Raw genomic sequence first — 21,391 nt, 5'->3', positions numbered from 1 at the left:
TTCTGTGGGAAAACTTTATTTATTTAAACATATATTTTTATATAAAAACATTTAAACACTTGCTACTTGTTATGTAATTTTGTCAAGAACGTGTGTGCTCAATGTTTTAGCTATTTAGTCAATTTATTAATCGGGCAATTAGTTTATTGCATTGAATAATGTGATATTAAATATCACACAGTCTATATCTAATAATTGTATTTAATTGCATGTGATAACTTGTACACATGGCAATTGTTTAGTACCATGATTGGATAATTCGGATTTATCAATCTTGGTACACGTGACTTCTGCGGTCTATTAAAGTTTTTAATCCAGTTAGTGGTTATTGTGGATCGGGAAGGTCACAATATAAAGATGAAAATCTAGCTTGTATCCCTCACTAGAGAATGAACCCACACACTTCAAATATCGTTCCTACATAACTGTACCACTTTCGATATGCAACTAAGGTGCCAGAGTCAAGTAAAGTAATTTATTCATCATCCTAGTTTATGAACCCGGACTTTAAACGATCTATCTGATATAACAGATAATTCTACATAAATGTAGGTATGGATGATTAAATTACAATATTTGTGATTTTAAACAAACTATATAAACCATTTAAATAATGTCCCTTTTAGCATGTGAATCTAACGTTAAATAGTGGGCGAGACGTAGCCCAGTGGTAAAGCCCTCTCTTGATGCGCGGTCGGTTTGGGATCAATCCCCATTAGTTGGCCAATTGGGCTATTTCTCGCTCCAGCCAGTGAACCACGACTGGTACATCAAAGGCCGTGGTATGTGCTATTATGTCTATGGTATGGTGCATATAAAATATCCCTTGCTGCTAATCGAAAAGAGTAGCCAATAAAGTGGCGAAATCGGATTTCCTCCCTCAATATCTGTGTGGTACTTAACCATATGTCCGACGCCACATAACCATAAATAAAATGTGTTGAGTGCGTCGTTAAATAAACCATTTCCTTCCAAACGTCAAACATGGGCCTAACTGTACAAAAATGTGCACGGATCGTAAATGTGCTATAAAAACGTCATCCTTCCTTATTGTTTAACCTATAGTGGCTAGTGAGAGAGATATCGGTTTGATGGCATTACAAATCACCACTGAACCATTAAAACTCCCTATGGGTGAGTCGACAGCGGGGTGCAAACTAAATATCTACCAGCTTTATATATATACGACACACAACTTCCCCAAAACCCAAAATAAAAAAACACCCCTGAAAAAATAACAATAACAAAAAACCCTAAAAAAACAACACACAATTTTTCTTTATTTAACGACACCACTAGAGCACATTGATTTATTAATTATCAGCTATTTGATGTGAAACATTTGGTAATTTTGACATGTAGTCTTAGAGAGGAAACCCGCTACATTTTTCAATTAGTAGCAAGGTATCTTTTATATGCACCATCCCACAGACAGGATAGTTCATACCACGGCGTTTGATATACCAGTCGTGGTGCACTGACTGCTACGAAAAATAGCCCAATGAGTCCACCGACGGGGATCGATCCCAAACCGACCGCGCATCAAGCGAGTACTTTACCACCCGACTACGTCCCGCCCCACAACACAAAAAGCCAACAAACAAGTAAACAACCTACAACAGAACCTCCTCCAACAAAAAGTCGGTTTCTTGAAAAAAGTAAGGGTAGAAGATGGTTTTAAACGTGATACTTATTTGATAGCCTTATGGGCACTAAGCTACGTATTATAATTTTAATAATAATGTTAATATGCCCATAAATGTTGATTCCCCTTAGTATATAACAAATTATATCCCATGTTAAAATAGTCATAATACATTTGTAACATACCAAGATAGTTAAATCAGATTTTAAAACAAAAAAACAAATCAACAATATGAAGAACAACACCCCCTACCCCGACACCCCCCAAAACAACAACAAACAAGCAAAGAAGAAGAACAACAACAAACACAAAACACACATACACAAACAAGAGGTGAACCAAATAGGCGTTGGAATGCATTTTGTATTAGAATTCAAGTCAATATGACAAGTTAGGGTAGTTTTATTACAACTGGAGTTCGGTAAACTATTGCAATTCAGAACATTACATGTATTCTGTCCATGAGTGGATCGGAACTAAATTAGTAACAATTTGAGTCTAGTCTGAAATGTTTTTTAAAACTTTGTTTCAGAGCAGTGAAGAAATGTTATTTAAATATAGGTATGGATGTTTAAATCACATTTTATTTTTGGTTTTAAACAAACTATATAAACTATTTGAATAATTTCCCTTTCAGCATGTGAACATAACGTCAAATATGGGCCTAACTGTAACAAAATGTGCAAGGATCGTAAATGTGCTATAAAAACGTCGTCCTGCGACACAATTGGCACTTGTATTGGAGGATGTCAAGCTGGTTGGATGAACACGGATTGTACTGAAGGTATGTTTTTCGTTATTGTTTATCCTATAGTGGCTATTGAGAGAGATATTGGTTTACGGGCATTACACATCACCATTGAACCATTAAAACTCCCAATGGGCGAGAGCCGACAGCGATGTGCAAACCAAATACCAACCAGCTTTATGATCGATAACTTAGCCACTATGCCACTGATACCTGTAGCGGACACTGTATACATAATTTATATAATTATAACATAGTTATAATGATCACATATTTCTTATAAAATGTGTTAAAATATATTATAATTTATAATATTTATTAAATGTATTTAAATATATATATATATAAGACACAGAACAACTTCTGCAAAAAACCCAAAATAAAAAAGACCCCCCCCCCCCCCCCAAAAAAAAAAAAGAAGAAGAAGAAATGAACAAAAAGCCACCTAAAACAAGACAAAAAGCCAAAGTCGGTAGAACATGTTCTTAAAGGTAATATTTAATAAGTAAGTTTTAATAATGTTACAATACCATAAATGTTGAATTCCCATGTCCATGTTAAATAAATCATAATACATTTTTTATAACATACCAAGATTGTCAAACAAGATTTTAGAAGAAAAAAACCCCACCACCCCCTAAAAAGCCAACAAAAAACAACAAACAAAACAACAACATGAAGAACAACAACACCCCCATATCCCGAACCCCCTATAAACCCCCCCCCCCAAAAAAAAAAAACACACAAAAAAACAAAAACAACAACAAATAAACACAAAAACAACAAGAAAAAACTAAACAAAAAAAGCAAGCAAGAATAACATCAACAACAAACAAACACACAAACCACACATACACAAAGAAACAGTTGAACCATCTAGGCATTGGAATGCATTTTAGAAAAAAGAAAGAAAAAAAAGCAAAACATGAAGAACAACAACACCCCCTCAACCCGAACACCCCCTCCCTAGCCACTAAAACACACACAACTCCCCCCACACACCACCACCCTAAACCCCCCGCTCCCCCCAAACACACACAAAAAAACACAAAAAAAGCAAGCAAAGAAGAAGAACAACAACAAACAAACACAAAATACACATACACAAACAATAGCTGAACCACCTAGGTGTTGGAATTCATTTTATATTATAATTCAAGCCAGTATTACAATTCATGGTAGCTTTATTACAACTGAAGTTCGGTAAATTGTTGCAATTCAGAACATTACATGTATTCTGTCCATGAGTGGATCGGAACTAAATGAGTAACAATTTGAGTCTAGTCTGAAATGTTTTTTAAAACTTTGTTTCAGAGCAGTAAAGGAATGTTATTTAATTATAGGTATGGATGTTTAAATTACATTTTATTTTCTGGTTTTAAATAAAGTATATATATATAAACAAAAACAAAAAAACATTTGAATAATTTTCCATTCAGCATGTGAACTTAACGTCAAATATGGGCCTAACTGTAACAAGATGTGCAACGATCGTAAATGCGCTACAAAAACGTCATCCTGCGACACGATTGGCACTTGTATTGGTGGATGTCAAGCTGGTTGGAAGAACACAGACTGTACTGAAGGTATGTTTTTTTTTTCCATATTGTTTAAACTATAATGGCTTGTGACAGAGATATTGGTTTAGTGGGCATTACACATCCCCACTGGACGATTAAAACAGACTGATGTTTCAGCCACTAAACTACCAAGGCCATTGCAAACTGAATGCAAGGCTGCAGGAACAGCTGTCCGCCCTAACTTTATCTTCTAATAATGCAGGTCCTAGGTCTAATATACCTAGGAATGCAAGTCCTAGGACTTACGTTCCTTGGGAATAATAATAATAAAAGAACAAAAATATATTTGCGTTATATTAATTATCATGTTATTTTATTGTTTAAAGATTCATATTGGCGAGTTTGTAGTTCTCTGGAGTTTGTGCCTTTTTGTCAATAAGGTTACGGGCGCGTGTACAGAGTGGGTGTCGTGGGGTGGTCCCCAACACGAAGAAACTTCTACAGTCTGTGAATCCCGACAGAGATCAAAGATCTCAAATTCGTTCTAAATTAAACCAGTATCTTTCCTGGATCAGCGAATATTTGGACGAACTGGACGACGACGATACCAATGGTGATGATACTAATGATGAAGAGAAATGGACACTAATATTATTCACATGTCACCCTTAACGCCTCTCCATGTAACCCAATGTGTGTCCATTTGATTTATATGTACTTGTGTATAGTGATTTGTAATTTAGAAATTAAATGAAAAAACCCCAAACCATTGCGTTTGTAATTTTGTGCTTTTTTACTCCATGACAAAATTTTTGATTGGATGTCAGTTGATTTTTGTACCGCTACTCGCTACTTTATAATAGCAAGGAATGTGTGCACAGGATGGCACATACCACGGACCTTGACATACCAGTAATAATGCACTGGTTGGATATAGCCTATTGGACCACCGACGGGGATCGATCCTAGATCAACCACTGTATTTACCCATTTTGTAAAATTTATATTATAAGACTCTGTAAAGTCTAGTACTCGCGGGAAATAATCTGTTTAAAATGCATTTATTTCCCTTGATGATAGGTTAGTTTGGTGCGTTGAGTTGCAGTCACGCGTTCTTTCTTCAAAGGAATGAGCTGGGGTGTTACAAATTCCTTTCTTCCCCTTAACACACATTCCTTTTTTTATTTTAATCATTTCTGCTTTTAAAGTAATGAACTTGGTGTTACACACACATTCGTTTCTTTTCTCTTATAATAATGTCTGTTTTCAAAGCAATGGGCTGTGGAGTTACACACACATTCCTTTTTCCCCCCTCAACACACATTTCTTTCTTTTATTTTAATCATTTCCGCTTTTAAAGTAATGGGCTGGGGTGTCACACACATTCCTTTCTTTTACTTTTATAATAATGTCGGCTTTCAAAGCAATGGGCTGGAGTGCTACACACATATAATAAAACTAATAATGAGTTAAATATGTCACTTGAGTAATAAATTCCAATTAAATAAAAGTAAATTTCAGTTTAGTGTTATTTATTTATGAACCAACTGTCGAACAAAATGCCACCGAAAAATCGTTCTGCTTTAACTTTAAAACAACGAGTAGAAGTTATCAGGAAGTCAGAGAAAGATCGTTTCAGTGGTAGAAAGATAGAAGAGCAATTTGGAGTGGGTCGTACGCAAATTGACGGCATTTTAAAAAGGAAAGCAGATGTTCTAGCAGACTTTAAAAATAACGTTCCAAGAGCACGAAAAAGACAGAAGAAGGACACTGACAATGAAGAGATCAACATGCTTGTTTGGCAATGGTTCCAAGACGCGACGTCACGGCAAATAAATTCCTTTCTTCCCCTCAACACACATTTCTTTCTTTTATTTTAAGCATTTCCACTTTTAAAGTAATGGGCTGGGGTTTTACGCACATTCCTTTCTTCCCCTACCTTCTTCACTGTCTTTCTTTCTTTCTTTGAAACATATCGTCTGCTTCGATATCTGTTTGGACTTAGGGTATCATATTTCCGCTAGGTGGCGTATTTCACAAGAGAGCAACACTTTCACTTGAAAACGGCACATGTGTTGCTCATTAACGTATTTTAGCTAGACATTTGATAGCCTCTGTGGTAAGTGGCTAATATATTCAGTTACCTAGGGCTGCCTATGACACTGGGGATAGTACTTAGTATAATTTATATAATAATTTATAATATTGATTAAATGTATTTAAATATATATATATAAGACACAGAACAACTTCTGCAAAACCCAAAATAAAAACACCCCCCCCCCCCCCCGAATTTTGTTTTTTAACAAAAAGCCCCCTAAAAACAACACAAATAGCCAACAAAGAAACAAGCAAACAACCTTCAACAAAGCCCCCTCCAACAAAAAGTCGGTTTGTTGAAACAAATATGGGTAGAACATGTTCCTGAACGTATTATTTATTTGATGGCCATATGGACACTAAGCTACATATTAGAGTTTTAATAATGTTACAATACCCATAAATGTTGTAAATTGTTGCAATTCAGAACATTACATGTATTCTGTCCATGAGTGGATCGGAACTAAATTAGTAACAATTTGAGTCTAGTCTGAAATGTTTTTTAAAACTTTGTTTCAGAGCAGTGAAGAAATGTTATTTAAATATAGGTATGGATGTTTAAATCACATTTTATTTTTGGTTTTAAACAAACTATATAAACTATTTGAATAATTTCCCTTTCAGCATGTGAACATAACGTCAAATATGGGCCTAACTGTAACAAAATGTGCAAGGATCGTAAATGTGCTATAAAAACGTCGTCCTGCGACACAATTGGCACTTGTATTGGAGGATGTCAAGCTGGTTGGATGAACACGGATTGTACTGAAGGTATGTTTTTCGTTGTTGTTTATCCTATAGTGGCTATTGAGAGAGATATTGGTTTAAGGGCATTACACATCACCATTGAACCATTAAAACTCCCAATGGGCGAGAGCCGACAGCGATGTGCAAACCAAATACCAACCAGCTTTATGATCGATAACTTAGCCACTATGCCACTGATACCTGTAGCGGACACTGTATACATAATTTATATAATTATAACATAGTTATAATGATCACATATTTCTTATAAAATGTGTTAAAATATATTATAATTTATAATATTTATTAAATGTATTTAAATATATATATATATATAAGACACAGAACAACTTCTGCAAAACCCAAAATAAAAAGACCACCCCCCCCCCCAAAAAAAAAAAGAAGAAGAAGAAATGAACAAAAAGCCACCTAAAACAAGACAAAAAGCCAAAGTCGGTAGAACATGTTCTTAAAGGTAATATTTAATAAGTAAGTTTTAATAATGTTACAATACCATAAATGTTGAATTCCCATGTCCATGTTAAATAAATCATAATACATTTTTTATAACATACCAAGATTGTCAAACAAGATTTTAGAAGAAAAAAACCCCACCACCCCCTAAAAAGCCAACAAAAAACAAACAACAAACAAAACAACAACATGAAGAACAACAACACCCCCATATCCCGAACCCCCTATAACCCCCCCCCCCAAAAAAAAAAAACCCACAAAAAAACAAAAACAACAACAAATAAACACAAAAACAACAAGAAAAAACTAAACAAAAAAAGCAAGCAAGAATAACATCAACAACAAACAAACACACAAACCACACATACACAAAGAAACAGTTGAACCATCTAGGCATTGGAATGCATTTTAGAAAAAAGAAAGAAAAAAAAGCAAAACATGAAGAACAACAACACCCCCTCAACCCGAACACCCCCTCCCTAGCCACTAAAACACACACAACTCCCCTCACACACCACCACCCTAAACCCCCCGCTCCCCCCAAACACACACAAAAAAACACAAAAAAAGCAAGCAAAGAAGAAGAAGAACAACAAACAAACACAAAATACACATACACAAACAATAGCTGAACCACCTAGGCGTTGGAATTCATTTTATATTATAATTCAAGCCAGTATTACAATTCATGGTAGCTTTATTACAACTGAAGTTCGGTAAATTGTTGCAATTCAGAACATTACATGTATTCTGTCCATGAGTGGATCGGAACTAAATGAGTAACAATTTGAGTCTAGTCTGAAATGTTTTTTTAAAACTTTGTTTCAGAGCAGTAAAGGAATGTTATTTAATTATAGGTATGGATGTTTAAATTACATTTTATTTTCTGGTTTTAAATAAAGTATATATATATAAACAAAAACAAAAAAACATTTGAATAATTTTCCATTCAGCATGTGAACTTAACGTCAAATATGGGCCTAACTGTAACAAGATGTGCAACGATCGTAAATGCGCTACAAAAACGTCATCCTGCGACACGATTGGCACTTGTATTGGTGGATGTCAAGCTGGTTGGAAGAACACAGACTGTACTGAAGGTATGTTTTTTTTTTCCATATTGTTTAAACTATAATGGCTTGTGACAGAGATATTGGTTTAGTGGGCATTACACATCCCCACTGGACGATTAAAACAGACTGATGTTTCAGCCACTAAACTACCAAGGCCATTGCAAACTGAATGCAAGGCTGCAGGAACAGCTGTCCGCCCTAACTTTATCTTCTAATAATGCAGGTCCTAGGTCTAATATACCTAGGAATGCAAGTCCTAGGACTTACGTTCCTTGGGAATAATAATAATAAAAGAACAAAAATATATTTGCGTATATTAATATCATGTTATTTATTGTTTAAAGATTCATATTGGCGAGTTTGTAGTTCTCTGGAGTTTGTGCCTTTTTGTCAATAAGGTTACGGGCGCGTGTACAGAGTGGGTGTCGTGGGGTGGTCCCCAACACGAAGAAAATTCTACAGTCTGTGAATCCCGACAGAGATCAAAGATCTCAAATTCGTTCTAAATTAAACCAGTATCTTTCCTGGATCAGCGAATATTTGGACGAACTGGACGACGACGATACCAATGGTGATGATACTAATGATGAAGAGAAATGGACACTAATATTATTCACATGTCACCCTTAACGCCTCTCCATGTAACCCAATGTGTGTCCATTTGATTTATATGTACTTGTGTATAGTGATTTGTAATTTAGAAATTAAATGAAAAAACCCCAAACCATTGCGTTTGTAATTTTTGTGCTTTTTTTACTCCATGACAAAATTTTTGATTGGATGTCAGTTGATTTTTGTACCGCTACTCGCTACTTTATAATAGCAAGGAATGTGTGCACAGGATGGCACATACCACGGACCTTGACATACCAGTAATAATGCACTGGTTGGATATAGCCTATTGGACCACCGACGGGGATCGATCCTAGATCAACCACTGTATTTACCCATTTTGTAAAATTTATATTATAAGACTCTGTAAAGTCTAGTACTCGCGGGAAATAATCTGTTTAAAATGCATTTATTTCCCTTGATGATAGGTTAGTTTGGTGCGTTGAGTTGCAGTCACGCGTTCTTTCTTCAAAGGAATGAGCTGGGGTGTTACAAATTCCTTTCTTCCCCTTAACACACATTCCTTTTTTTATTTTAATCATTTTTCTGCTTTTAAAGTAATGAACTTGGTGTTACACACACATTCGTTTCTTTTCTCTATAATAATGTCTGTTTTCAAAGCAATGGGCTGTGGAGTTACACACACATTCCTTTTTCCCCCCTCAACACACATTTCTTTCTTTTTTTTTTATTTTAATCATTTCCGCTTTTAAAAGTAATGGGCTGGGGTGTCACACACATTCCTTTCTTTTTTACTTTTATAATAATGTCGGCTTTCAAAGCAATGGGCTGGAGTGCTACACACATATAATAAAACTAATAATGAGTTTAAATATGTCACTTGAGAATAAATTCCAATTAAATAAAAGTAAATTTCAGTTTAGTGTTATTTATTTATGAAAACAACTGTCGAACCAATGAATGCCACAAACGAAAAATCGTTCTGCTTTAACTTTAAAAAAACGAGTAGAAGTTATCAGGAAGTCAGAGAAAGATCGTTTCAGTGGTAGAAAGATAGAAGAGCAATTTGGAGTGGGTCGTACGCAAATGACGGCATCTTTAAAAAGGAAAGCAGATGTTCTAGCAGACTTTAAAAATAACGTTCCAAGAGCACGAAAAAGACAGAAGAAGGACAATGACAATGAAGAGATCAACATGCTTGTTTGGCAATGGTTCCAAGACGCGACGTCACGGCAAATAAATTCCTTTCTTCCCCTCAACACACATTTCTTTCTTTTTATTTTAAGCATTTCCACTTTTTAAAGTAATGGGCTGGGGTTTTTACGGCACATTCCTTTCTTCCCCTACCTTCTTCACTGTCTTCTTTCTTTCTTTGAAAACATATCGTCTGCTTCGATATCTGTTTGGACTTAGGGTATCATCATATTTCCGCTAGGTGGCGTATTTCACAAGGAGAGCCACACTTTCACTTGAAAACGGCACATGTGTTGCTCATTAACGTATTTTAGCTAGACATTTGATAGCCTCTGTGGTAAGTGGCTAATATATTCAGTTACCTAGGGCTGCCTATGACAGTGGGGATAGTACTTAGTATAATTTTATATAATAATTTATAATATTGATTAAATGTATTTAAAATATATATATAAGAATACCGACACAGAACAACTTCTGCAAACCCAAAATAAAAACACCCCCCCCCCCCCCCGAATTTTGTTTTTTAACAAAAAGCCCCTAAAAAAACAACACAAATAGCCAACAAGAAACAAGCAAACAACCTTCAACAAAACCCCCTCCAACAAAAAGTCGGTTTGTTGAAACAAATATGGGTAGAACATGTTCCTGAACGTATTATTTATTTGATGGCCATATGGACACTAAGCTACATATTAGAGTTTTAATAATGTTACAATACCCATAAATGTTGTAAATTGTTGCAATTCAGAACATTACATGTATTCTGTCCATGAGTGGATCGGAACTAAATTAGTAACAATTTGAGTCTAGTCTGAAATGTTTTTTAAAACTTTGTTTCAGAGCAGTGAAGGAATGTTATTTAAATGTAGGTATGGATGTTTAAATTACATTTTATTTTTTGGTTTTAAATAAAGTATTAAAAAAACACACATTTGAATAATTTTCCTTTCAGCATGTGAACTTAACGTCAAATATGGGCCTAACTGTAACAAGATGTGCAACGATCGTAAATGCGCTACAAAAACGTCATCCTGCGACATGATTGGCACTTGTATTGGTGGATGTCAAGCTGGTTGGAAGAACACAGACTGTACTGAAGGTATGTTTTTTTTCCATATTGTTTAACCTATAGTGGCTTGTGACAGAGATATTGGTTTAGTGGCATTACAAATCCCCACTGGACGATTAAAACAGACTGATGTTTCAGCCACTAAACTACCATGGCCAGTGTAAACTGAATGCAAGGCTGCAGGAACAGCTGTCCACCCTAACTTTATCTTCTAATAATGCAGGTCCTAGGTCTAATATACCTAGGAATGCAAGTCGTAGGACTTACGTTCCTTAGGAATAATAATAATAAAAAAAAACTAAAATATATTTGCGTTATATTAATTATCATGTTATTTTATTGTTTAAAGATTCATATTGGCGAGTTTGTAGTTCTCTGGAGTTTGTGTCTTTTTGTCAATAAGGTTGCGGGCGCGTGTACAGAGGGGGGTGTCGTGGGGTGGTTAAAACGTGCCTCAAAGCAAATTTCCACTTGCCAGTCTAGTCCCCCCACTGCATAATTTCCTGAACATATCCCTGTGCTGTTAATTTTGCTCATTTGCAGAAACTAATTTGGTCTAACACATAAGCAAGAAAGACATTTTTTAATTAACGACGCACTCAACACATTTTATTTACGGTTATATGGCGTCAGACATATGGTTAAGGACCACTCAGATTTTGAGAGGAAACCCGCTGTTGCCACTACATGGGCTACTCTTTCCGATTAGCAGCAAGGGATCTTTTATTTGCGCTTCCCACAGGCAGGATAGCACAAACCATGGCCTATGTTGAACCAGTTATGGATCACTGGTCGGTGCAAGTGGTTTACGGCTACCCATTGAGCCTTGCGGAACACTCACTCAGGGTTTGGAGTCGGTATCTGAATTAAAAATCCCATGCCTCGACTGGGATCCGAACCCAGTACCTACCAGCCTGTAGACCGATGGCCTAACCACGACGCCACCGAGGCCGGTTAACACATAACAAGTCAGAAAGGGCTATGTGATTCTTAGTCCGAACCCACCATATCATCGATACAAATTATGTAGAATGGCTTTCATTAAAGTTAATCAATTCATAGAAATATCGATGACTAAGCGTGGGTGTTAACAGTTCAATAGGTCTCTTCAGCAGCTAAAAAAATACCTGAAAAATGATCATACTGTCAATAATGTGGACACAAACTTTACAGAGGTAATTTTTAAACAGACTATATATATATACTGAACACAATTGAAAATGCACCAGGGATAATACACTTATATTTTGGTATATTAGTGCACTATAATTATTTGGTAATTGGTGTGTTTTTTTAACGTAAGGGGTTTATCTGTTTAATTAACAACAGACGCCGACATCAAAGTTCGTAGAATTTTATTCAGTAATGAAAACTAGAGTGACTATCAAAAACGAAAAGTCAGTAATTTGTATGGCCACCTCTAGCATTCACACACGCTACGCAGCGTTGACGCATGGACAGAATCAGCCTCTGGGTGAGGTTCTGGGGTAACCTCTGCCATTGATCTTGGAGTGCCTGCTCAAGATGCCGAACGTTGTGAAACTGACGTTGGTGGAGACGTCGTCCCATCTCATCCCACAAATGCTCGATTGGAGAAAGGTCAGGGGATAGTGCAGGCCATTCCAGGAGAGGGATGTTTACATTAGCTAAAAACTGCATGGTTAATATCGTAGTGTGCGCTCTTGCGTTGTCCTGTTGAAAGGTGTGCAGTTCTGTGTGAGCAGCAAACTGGGGTGCGACAATTCTTCTCAAGACGTTATCGATACTGGGCTGTCACCCTCCCATGGCAGACATGTAAAGGTGTTTTATACTGATAACTGATTCCGCCCCAAATCATAACACTTCCGCCTCCCCATCGGTCAGTTTCGACAACGCACTCATCTTCATATCGTTCTCCACGACGACACCAAACACGAAGTCGTCCATCAGCATGCCTAGGATGAAATCGAGATTCGTCTGAAAACAAGACACCTTCCCACTGCCGTCTATTCCAGTATCGATGACGATTACACCAGTCTAGCGTGCAATCCTGCTGCAAGTAAGCGGCGTCGTACAGTGTTTGCGCTAACTGGACCATGTTTCCCTTGAATCGTAGGTGCTGTGCGGGCAGCTGGTTGTGTGCGATCACGTAAATGTGTGCGGATGATGTAACGATCTTGTCTTGGTGTTGTAACCCTCTGTTGGCCAGGTCGTGGTCGATGTCGAGTGGTCCCAGTTTGTTGTAAACGACTAAACAATCTCGATATTGTTGAGTGATGACATCTAAGACGTTGTGCTATAGCGCGATTTGATAATCCAGCATCATGCATCTCAACTACTCTTTCGCGTTCTTGTGGTGTCAATACGGGCATTGTAATAAAGTTTTGTCACATAAAGGAACAGTACAAAATTACAGTGGCTTTTATATGCCGTGATCTAAGCTATCACAATTTGCACACTTGTTGCACGTTATTTTTCAGAAGTGCGATGTGTGTTGCGTTTTGGCGACTATCTCCAGATTGTAAGGTTTTATGATTTATCGATAAAGTGCATTGTTCATTATTTTAATTTCCTAATGGTAACTTAATAAGTTACAGAATTTACAGTTCACAATTTGTGTGCATTTTCATTTAAAACGTATAATACAATACCATGGTGCGTTTTCAATGGTGTTCAGTATCTATACTCATGACTGCTTTAGATACATGTAAAAAAAAAAAGTACTCGAATTTTGTGCGGAACTAGGGTAGTCATAGATGCTACCAGCTATCTCAGAAATGAGCAGCTTGACCCCCATTTTTTCTGATTCACTTTAAGGGTGAGGGATGGTAGTATTTATATCTGTGGCACTTATGTCGATTGATACACTGCAGGTAAGAGCTTTAGCCACATATGCTACTATTGTCGTCTATGGAATTTGATTTGGTAGTACACGATGTACTGGTAGGAATAAAAGTCCTAGGAAAATACACTTAAAACTCACTACACAGTTCAATTCCGGGTGAGAGTTCATTCATCACGGTCCCCTATATTTCCTAATTGTGACATATGTTGTGGTTAACATATTCACTTCTAGGAATTGGGGAAGAATTAAAACAATTTTGTATGTTTAATGGTAAGCCTTCTGTCTGTATTTTGCCAATGTTACTTTGTAATATTGTGCACTGACTTTTTAGGATATGGGTGTATAGCGGAAGAGACAGCCGGAGTGATTTGGTTAATGAAACACGTCTTCGGACTGGTATTACAGCCAGATACAGTCATACAGCAAACAACTGAGATGGAAATGTTCTCAATTTTGGAGAGAAAATAAATGCTTACATAATGTATGTTTGCAATGGTGTATGTTGTTAGTTCCAACGAGAACCCGTTCTATTTGCAATCTTCATTTGAAGTTGGGCAATTTTAACATGGATTTCAAACGCAGATGACATCTGTATAGTGAGACCTTAGGTATAGGTATGAAAGTCTGGGTAGGACTATGATTCTGAAGAAATGTAGGTCCGATGGGACTACTTTTCCTGGACCTTAGTTCCCAACGACCTGTGTAAAAGGGCCAGTGTACAAGAAACACAAAGTTCCCAGAAAGAGTAATCCTATCTGACCTCTATTTCTTAGGAACCTTAGACCTACCCGGACTTTCATGCTTCGTATATTTTTCTAGGACTTGCATTCCTACCGTACCTAGATTCCTTTTGCGAGAGTGACATAAATACTAATCAGGTAAATTAGTAGCTGTCCGTTTATTACACTGCAAATCTGCATGAATTGCCAGCAAGATGGAGAATATTTGTAACAATATTACATTTTTGAACTAGTATGTGTGTCTTGCTTTGTTACTATTATACATAAAAGGATAGACTATATGTTCATGCGTTCAGCATGAACAAACTTAAAAAATACACATGGAGCCCGAAATTGCAGATAATATAGTCTGTATGTGAAATCAAATCTATGGAATTTAAAAGCATAAAGTATGAACTGGCTGGTTTGAACCGACCGCAGAATTACCAGGGTAACTTGGGTACCAAAATATGCAAATGAGCTAGGTGACGTGACCTGTCCTACGTTCTGATTGGTTGACGGGGGGCGTGGCCTCTTCTGATTGGCTGACCTCCAAGCGAGGGATGTGATGCCACGGGGTCACTGACCTAACTAGGCTAATGATTTGGCCGCTGTGGGATGGGCGTGGGAATCTGACCTCTGTGTCACGACACACCAGATGTTGGTTAGATTTATGAGCTTGGCAGCCGTCGGGGGTCCTTTGATGTACAGGAAACAGATGGTGCGGAAGTCGTTAATGACTATCAGATGGCAAAATAGCGTGGGTTTAAATGGATTTGGTATCTGTCGGGGGTCTATACAGGAAACAGATAGTGCAGAAGTTGTTAATGACTATTCGATGGCAAGGTAGCATGGGTTTAATAGGTTTGACAGCTGTGCACATCCGGAGAGGGAAAGGTTTGAAACGTGCCCTCGAGATTGCGTGTGGACGCTACATTCGGATTTATAAAACCCCCAGAGTGCTTGCCTTTCGCCCAGGGACACTGCTAGAGAGAAGACGTACACTTGATGATCTTGACACTATTGCGTCTCGTTACGCTGTACTTGGAAAGAAGAAAATAGCATCAGGATATAACAGAAGCACTACAGAGGGCCTTGTCAAAAATGAGCAAAACGAAACGAGATGCAAACTAGACCTTGGCGGTAACATCTACGTCGTGGCTAAACTGTGGAAGGGGGACATTGCCATTCACATTCGTCACTTCGACGATGACCGCGGTAAATGGTTTCCCACCATGACGATGAAACAGTGGTTGGAACTGTCACCTTCAAACGAGAATCAAATGCACCGCAACATCTCGGTGGTAGCATCTACGTCGAATGTAGTTATGCCAGCGTAGATATTCGTCAGTGGTGGTATTGTGATCAAGAACTAGAATCCTCCCATCGAGGTGTTTGACTGACTGCCGGACAGTGGGAAGAGCTCCAGAAATGCTTTGACACTATCTACGACTTTGTACCAGAGCTGAGAGATGTCATACCGTGTTACATGCGAGAAGATCATCAGAATCTGATGGGTGCCATAGAGTGTTAGGAATGCAATCTGAGATATTAGACATGTTCAGACATGTTCGGTGATGTGTTCGGACATGATCTGACATTGTGTATATAAACCTTAGATTTAGATCTGTTTGTCATTCGTCAGTCGACCGCGGTAAAGTGTAGACGTGCACTCCAGAGATGGCATCGGGATATTCTAGAATGGACAGCAACAGTAGCAGCAGTTGCAGCAGTGGTGACAATGTTTTTGTATGCAAATATTCCGAAAGACACATGATCAAATGCAAAAGAGTGGCTACCAAACCAGAAGAAAATGACACGGATCAAACGGACGCTGCTCGTGAACCCTGTGTAATCGTGAATGAAAAACCCATGGATACCCGAGAATATAAAACAAACTCGGCTCCCTACAATGGTGCTTAGATGCTGATGACGAATGGGATGGCCATTCGAGACATTACGTTTTCTGCCATCGTCCCAAAATGAGAGGATTCTACAGACGACTCGAGACATTTGGTCGGTGGCCCCTCCAGATGAGTCAGATCGAGGTAACTCACCAAGGCCGGTCTCTTCTACAGAGGAGACCACAATGCTGTCATCTGTTACTGTTGTGAACTTCAAGCCTACGGATGGAAGAAAATGGGTGATCCAGTGCTGGAACATTACAGGGTGTCCTCGAGATGTCCCTACATTAACAATGTGTTCAAACATTAAACACGTATTACTTGGGTGTGTGCTACTTTTAGTTTTGTAAAATAAACATGTGAATAACACGTTTTGTTTGTTATTAATGTAAGGGTGGCTCTGAGCCATGCATGAGGTATGGTTTGGGATGAGGGCACGGGTCATATGTATCACATAAAATTCAAACTACATGTTTGCGTGCATGATTGAAATTATAGAGAGTATAAATAAAAGGGTAATCTTCATTTAAGGTAGAACCTTCAGAAGCACAACATGTCAGACCAGTACACAGCCACATTTTCCAGTGCAGCGTGGTGGGAAAAGTCAGATGATGTACAGCGTGGATTGATGTCTAGACCTCTACGATCCCACGTGGAAAAAAGAAAAAGAGGACAAGTCCCCAACACCCAAAGTCATCATGGTCTCCCCAACGCAACAGACGGCAGAACAAGCCAAGGCCGAGCAGAACCAGAAACGAGAACATTGGCGTGGAACAGAAACGACGAGAACAGACTGGTATGGGTCAAAAACAGCACAGGCATTTCTGAGAAGACTATAAAAGAGGGCGTGACAATTTCAACATCGTCAGTTCACATAGAACACTTCAACAATCAACATCATGAATCAGAATTGGTTTATTCCGAAATATGTCATGAACAAAAGATCGTGTCCCGTATGTCCAAAGACTTTTTCAAAACCATCAAATATGCTACATCATTGGAAGACCTTCCATTCAACTCAACTCAAGGCTCCCATGACTCCAGCTCCTATAGCTCCTGCTCTGCTTCCTAGGGCTCCTATAGCTCCTACTCCATCTCCTATAGTTCCTGCTCTGGCTGTTATAGCTCCTGCTCTGGCTCATATGGCTCCTGATCTGGCTCCTAGGGCTCATATAGCTCCTGCTTCGTCTCCTAGGGTTCCTGCTTTCCTAATCGATCTCTTCACCATGATCGTGTCGGGACCCACTTTGTGTGGAAAAACATTTTTGGTGTACAAACTGCTAAGGGATGGTAAGATCGCCTCAACGCATCAACTGGCTCTACAAACGATGGCAACCACTCTACGACATCATTGAGGCAACCGTTCAAGTGAAATTTGTTCAAGGCATACCCAAGAAAAGGATCATTATTTGGATCCCAGAGTCAGAAATCTCATCATATTGTACGACCTGATGTCTACAGTTGGAAAAGACGCTCGCATCACCGACCTGTTCACGGAATGAAGTTACCACAGAAACCAGAACTTGTATCACAGCAACGACCCGATGCAGACAAGAAACTGTCATTACTTGGCACTGTTCAACAACCCCATCGACAAGCAACAAGTCCTAACCTTGGCACAGCAGATGTATCCTGGAAATACTCGTCATTTGATGCAACGGTTTGAGGAAGCGACCCACAAGCCCTACGGACATCTCTTGGTGGACTTGAAACCGACCACGCCCGAACAGTGGCGCCTTTGATCTGATGGTTTAGAGATGGGGCCGTCCGAATGGTATAAAAGCACGAACGTAAAAGAGCTCTACGTGCGAATCATGCAAAGGAACACTTTCAAGAGAAAACTACCAGTCATACCCGCCTATAAAAGTGACGACGACGAAGAAGATGAGGTAGAGCCCTATCTGAAAAAAGTCAAGAGGATGCAGTCTTGCGATACCTGTGGTCTAGTCTTTAAAGACGGGAGTGACTTGTAGCGACATCTGCGATTTCAAATGTGCAAGCAGTCATCCAATCTGGAAAATTAAGGTGTACGTCTGATGATCGAGTGTGAATTCGACATCAATCATGATTATGTCGAAAGCAAGAGAAAATTCTTCGAAGAAAAAAAACATGTCCCAAGATGCCATCAGAAGAAACATGAAGACTTTACAATGGAAGTTATTTAAAGACACATACTCTCGCTTCCTGATATATATGCATTACTTTGACAAAGACCCCAACACGAGGAAAATTCTACAGTCTGTGAATCCCGGCAGAGATCAAGAGATCTCAGATTCGTTCTAAATTAAACCAGTATGGTTCCTGGATCAGCGAATATTTGGACGAACCAGACGACGACCATACCAATGGTGATGATACTGATGATGAGGACGAAGATGATGATGAACACTAATATTATTCACATGTCGCCCTTAATGCCTCTCGATGTAACCCAATGTGTGTCCATTGTGTATATGTGTAGTTGTAGTTGAAAAAACCCAAACCATTGCGTTTGTCTTTTTTTTTTTTTTTTTACTCCATGACTAGATTTGTGATTAGATGTCAGTTGATGCTTTTAACGCTACTCGCTACTTTATAGTAGCAAGGGATGTGTGCACAGGATGGCACATACCACGGCCCTTGACATACCAGTCATAATGCACTGGTTGGATGTAGCCTATTGGACCACCGACGGGAATCGATCCTAGATCGACCACTGTATTTACCCATTTGGTAAAATTTATATTATAAGACCCTGTAAAGGCTAGTACTCGCGGGAAATACTCTGTTTAAAATGCATTTATTTCCCTTGATCATAGATTAGTTTGGAGCGTTCTTTCTTCAGAAGAATGGGCTTCCTTTTTTCCCCTTAACACACCTTTTTTATTTTAATCATTTCTGCTTTTAAAGTAATGGACTTCGTGTTACACACACATTCCTTTCTTTTACTTTTATAATAATGTCTGTTTTCAAAGCAATGGGCTGGGGTGTTACACACACATTCCTTTCTTCCCCTCAACACACATTTCTTTCTTTTATTTTAATCATTTCCGCTTTTAAAGTAATGGGCTGGAGTGTTACGCACATTCCTTTCTTCCCCTACTGGTCACGGATTAAGTGTATGTACCTTATCCACTGTCTTTCTTTCTTTCTTTGAAACATATCGTCTGCTTCGACATCTGTTTCGACTTAGGCTATCATATTTCCGCTAGGCGGCGTATTTCACAAGAGAGCAACACTTTCACTTGAAAACGGCACATGTTCCTCGTTAACGTATTTTAGCAGACTGAACTGAACTGAACTGAACTTTATTTACACTCTGGCCGTAATTCAACGGCATATGAATGCATTGTAAAAATATAATTAAATAAATAAATGAAAAGATGGCACATTCGTCATATATTCTGTATAAGCTACACATCTGATAGCCTCTGTGCTAAGTGGCTAATGTTTTCTCTGTGAAATAAAGTTTGAAATCATGGAACACACACGCACGCACGCACGCACACGGACACGCACACGCACACACACAGACACAGACACACACACTTCAGTTATGTAGCGCTGCCTAGGACAGTGGGGATAGTACTTAGTTGTTGATATTCTCCGCTCTAACACTAGTCCAATAATCCATTAAGATTTAAGCACGCTATCCTGGATACACGCAGTTAAGCTATCTGGGGCTATTTAGGACAGTTGGGATAGTGGAAGCGTGAGAGAGATTCTCTGGTCTAACACTAATCCAGTAATTCATTAAGGTTTAAGCATGCTATCCTGGACACACACACACGCACGCACGCGCGCATGCACTTAAACTATCTATGGGGCTACTTGTCCAGGACAGTGGGAGATAGTGGTTAGTGAAACGTCTGGGTAGTGACCAGTTGATACCCGGATACGAACCCAGTACCTACCAGTCTTAACCACTACATTTATTTATTTAAATACAGCAATGTCTCGGGCATTTCCTGTGACGTAACACCCCACGCTATCTTTAGGTCAACGGAAGATCATTAAACAAGTGTTTATTAAGACAGAAGAAATCGCACCAGATCCAGTGCTATTACCAGCGTTGCTGTTGCTACTACCACTGCTGCTACCGTTGTTGTTACCACTACTGCTACTTTAACTGCTGCTGTTACTGATCACCTGCTTGATACTGCTGCAGTTGGTGCTGCTGCTACTACTATTTGTGTTGCATCTGGTACTTCCATCGCTACTACTACTGCTGAGAACTGTTGTTACTACTACTACTACTATTACTACTGTTGCTGCTGCTACTACTGCTACTACTTAAGCAGCAGCAGCAACAATAGTAGTAGTAGTAGCAGGAGAAGCAGCGGCAGCGGCAGTAGTAGTAACCGTAGTAGTGGCAGCGGCACCAATAACAACAGAAGTAGTAGTGGCAGGAGGAGGAGAGGGAGCATCAGCAGCAGCAACGACAACAGCAGTCAATAATTACAAAAACGTCTTGAATGTCCAACAATTCTGTTTCTGTTAGTCATATATCCTGTTTCGAACATTCAGTCATCGGTTTGCTTTCTCTCAATATCATCACTAACATTAAATGAAATATGATTAGAATTTAAACAGAATATATATATATATATATATCGTTGCGTGAGAGCCAGAAGGACGTAAGTGCATCAAAATACATTTTTAAAAAGCCGAGATAATGAAGGAAAACTGTTTTTCTTTGTATATTTGCGATATTTATAGCATATTAAGTGTTTTAGTTATTTGTGTAAATAGTGGTAATTACTACGATTATTCATTATTGAATTAAATGCGTCACTTATGACCACCAGTAAATCAAATT

The 21,391-nt window shown here is 38.4% G+C and overlaps 1 protein-coding gene across 1 annotated transcript in view; it reads left to right on the top strand.

Annotated features, from left to right (window-relative positions):
* The first annotated feature begins 1,130 nt into the window (after positions 1-1,130).
* LOC121374546 (protein draper-like) overlaps positions 1,131-21,391 on the top strand; it is a 39,449-nt gene continuing 19,188 nt past the window's right edge. The window contains exons 1-6 of the mRNA XM_041501651.1: positions 1,131-1,134; positions 2,283-2,429; positions 3,833-3,979; positions 6,638-6,784; positions 8,188-8,334; positions 11,030-11,176. Coding sequence (XP_041357585.1) covers positions 1,131-1,134; positions 2,283-2,429; positions 3,833-3,979; positions 6,638-6,784; positions 8,188-8,334; positions 11,030-11,176 — 739 coding nt within the window. The remainder of the gene's footprint in view (positions 1,135-2,282; positions 2,430-3,832; positions 3,980-6,637; positions 6,785-8,187; positions 8,335-11,029; positions 11,177-21,391) is intronic.

This window comes from Gigantopelta aegis, chromosome 6 (genome assembly GCF_016097555.1).
Source record: "Gigantopelta aegis isolate Gae_Host chromosome 6, Gae_host_genome, whole genome shotgun sequence".
Classification (NCBI taxonomy): Eukaryota; Metazoa; Mollusca; class Gastropoda; order Neomphalida; family Peltospiridae; genus Gigantopelta; species Gigantopelta aegis.
The sequence above is the reverse complement of the archived record's forward strand: the minus strand, read 5'-3'. Positions and strand labels throughout refer to the sequence as shown.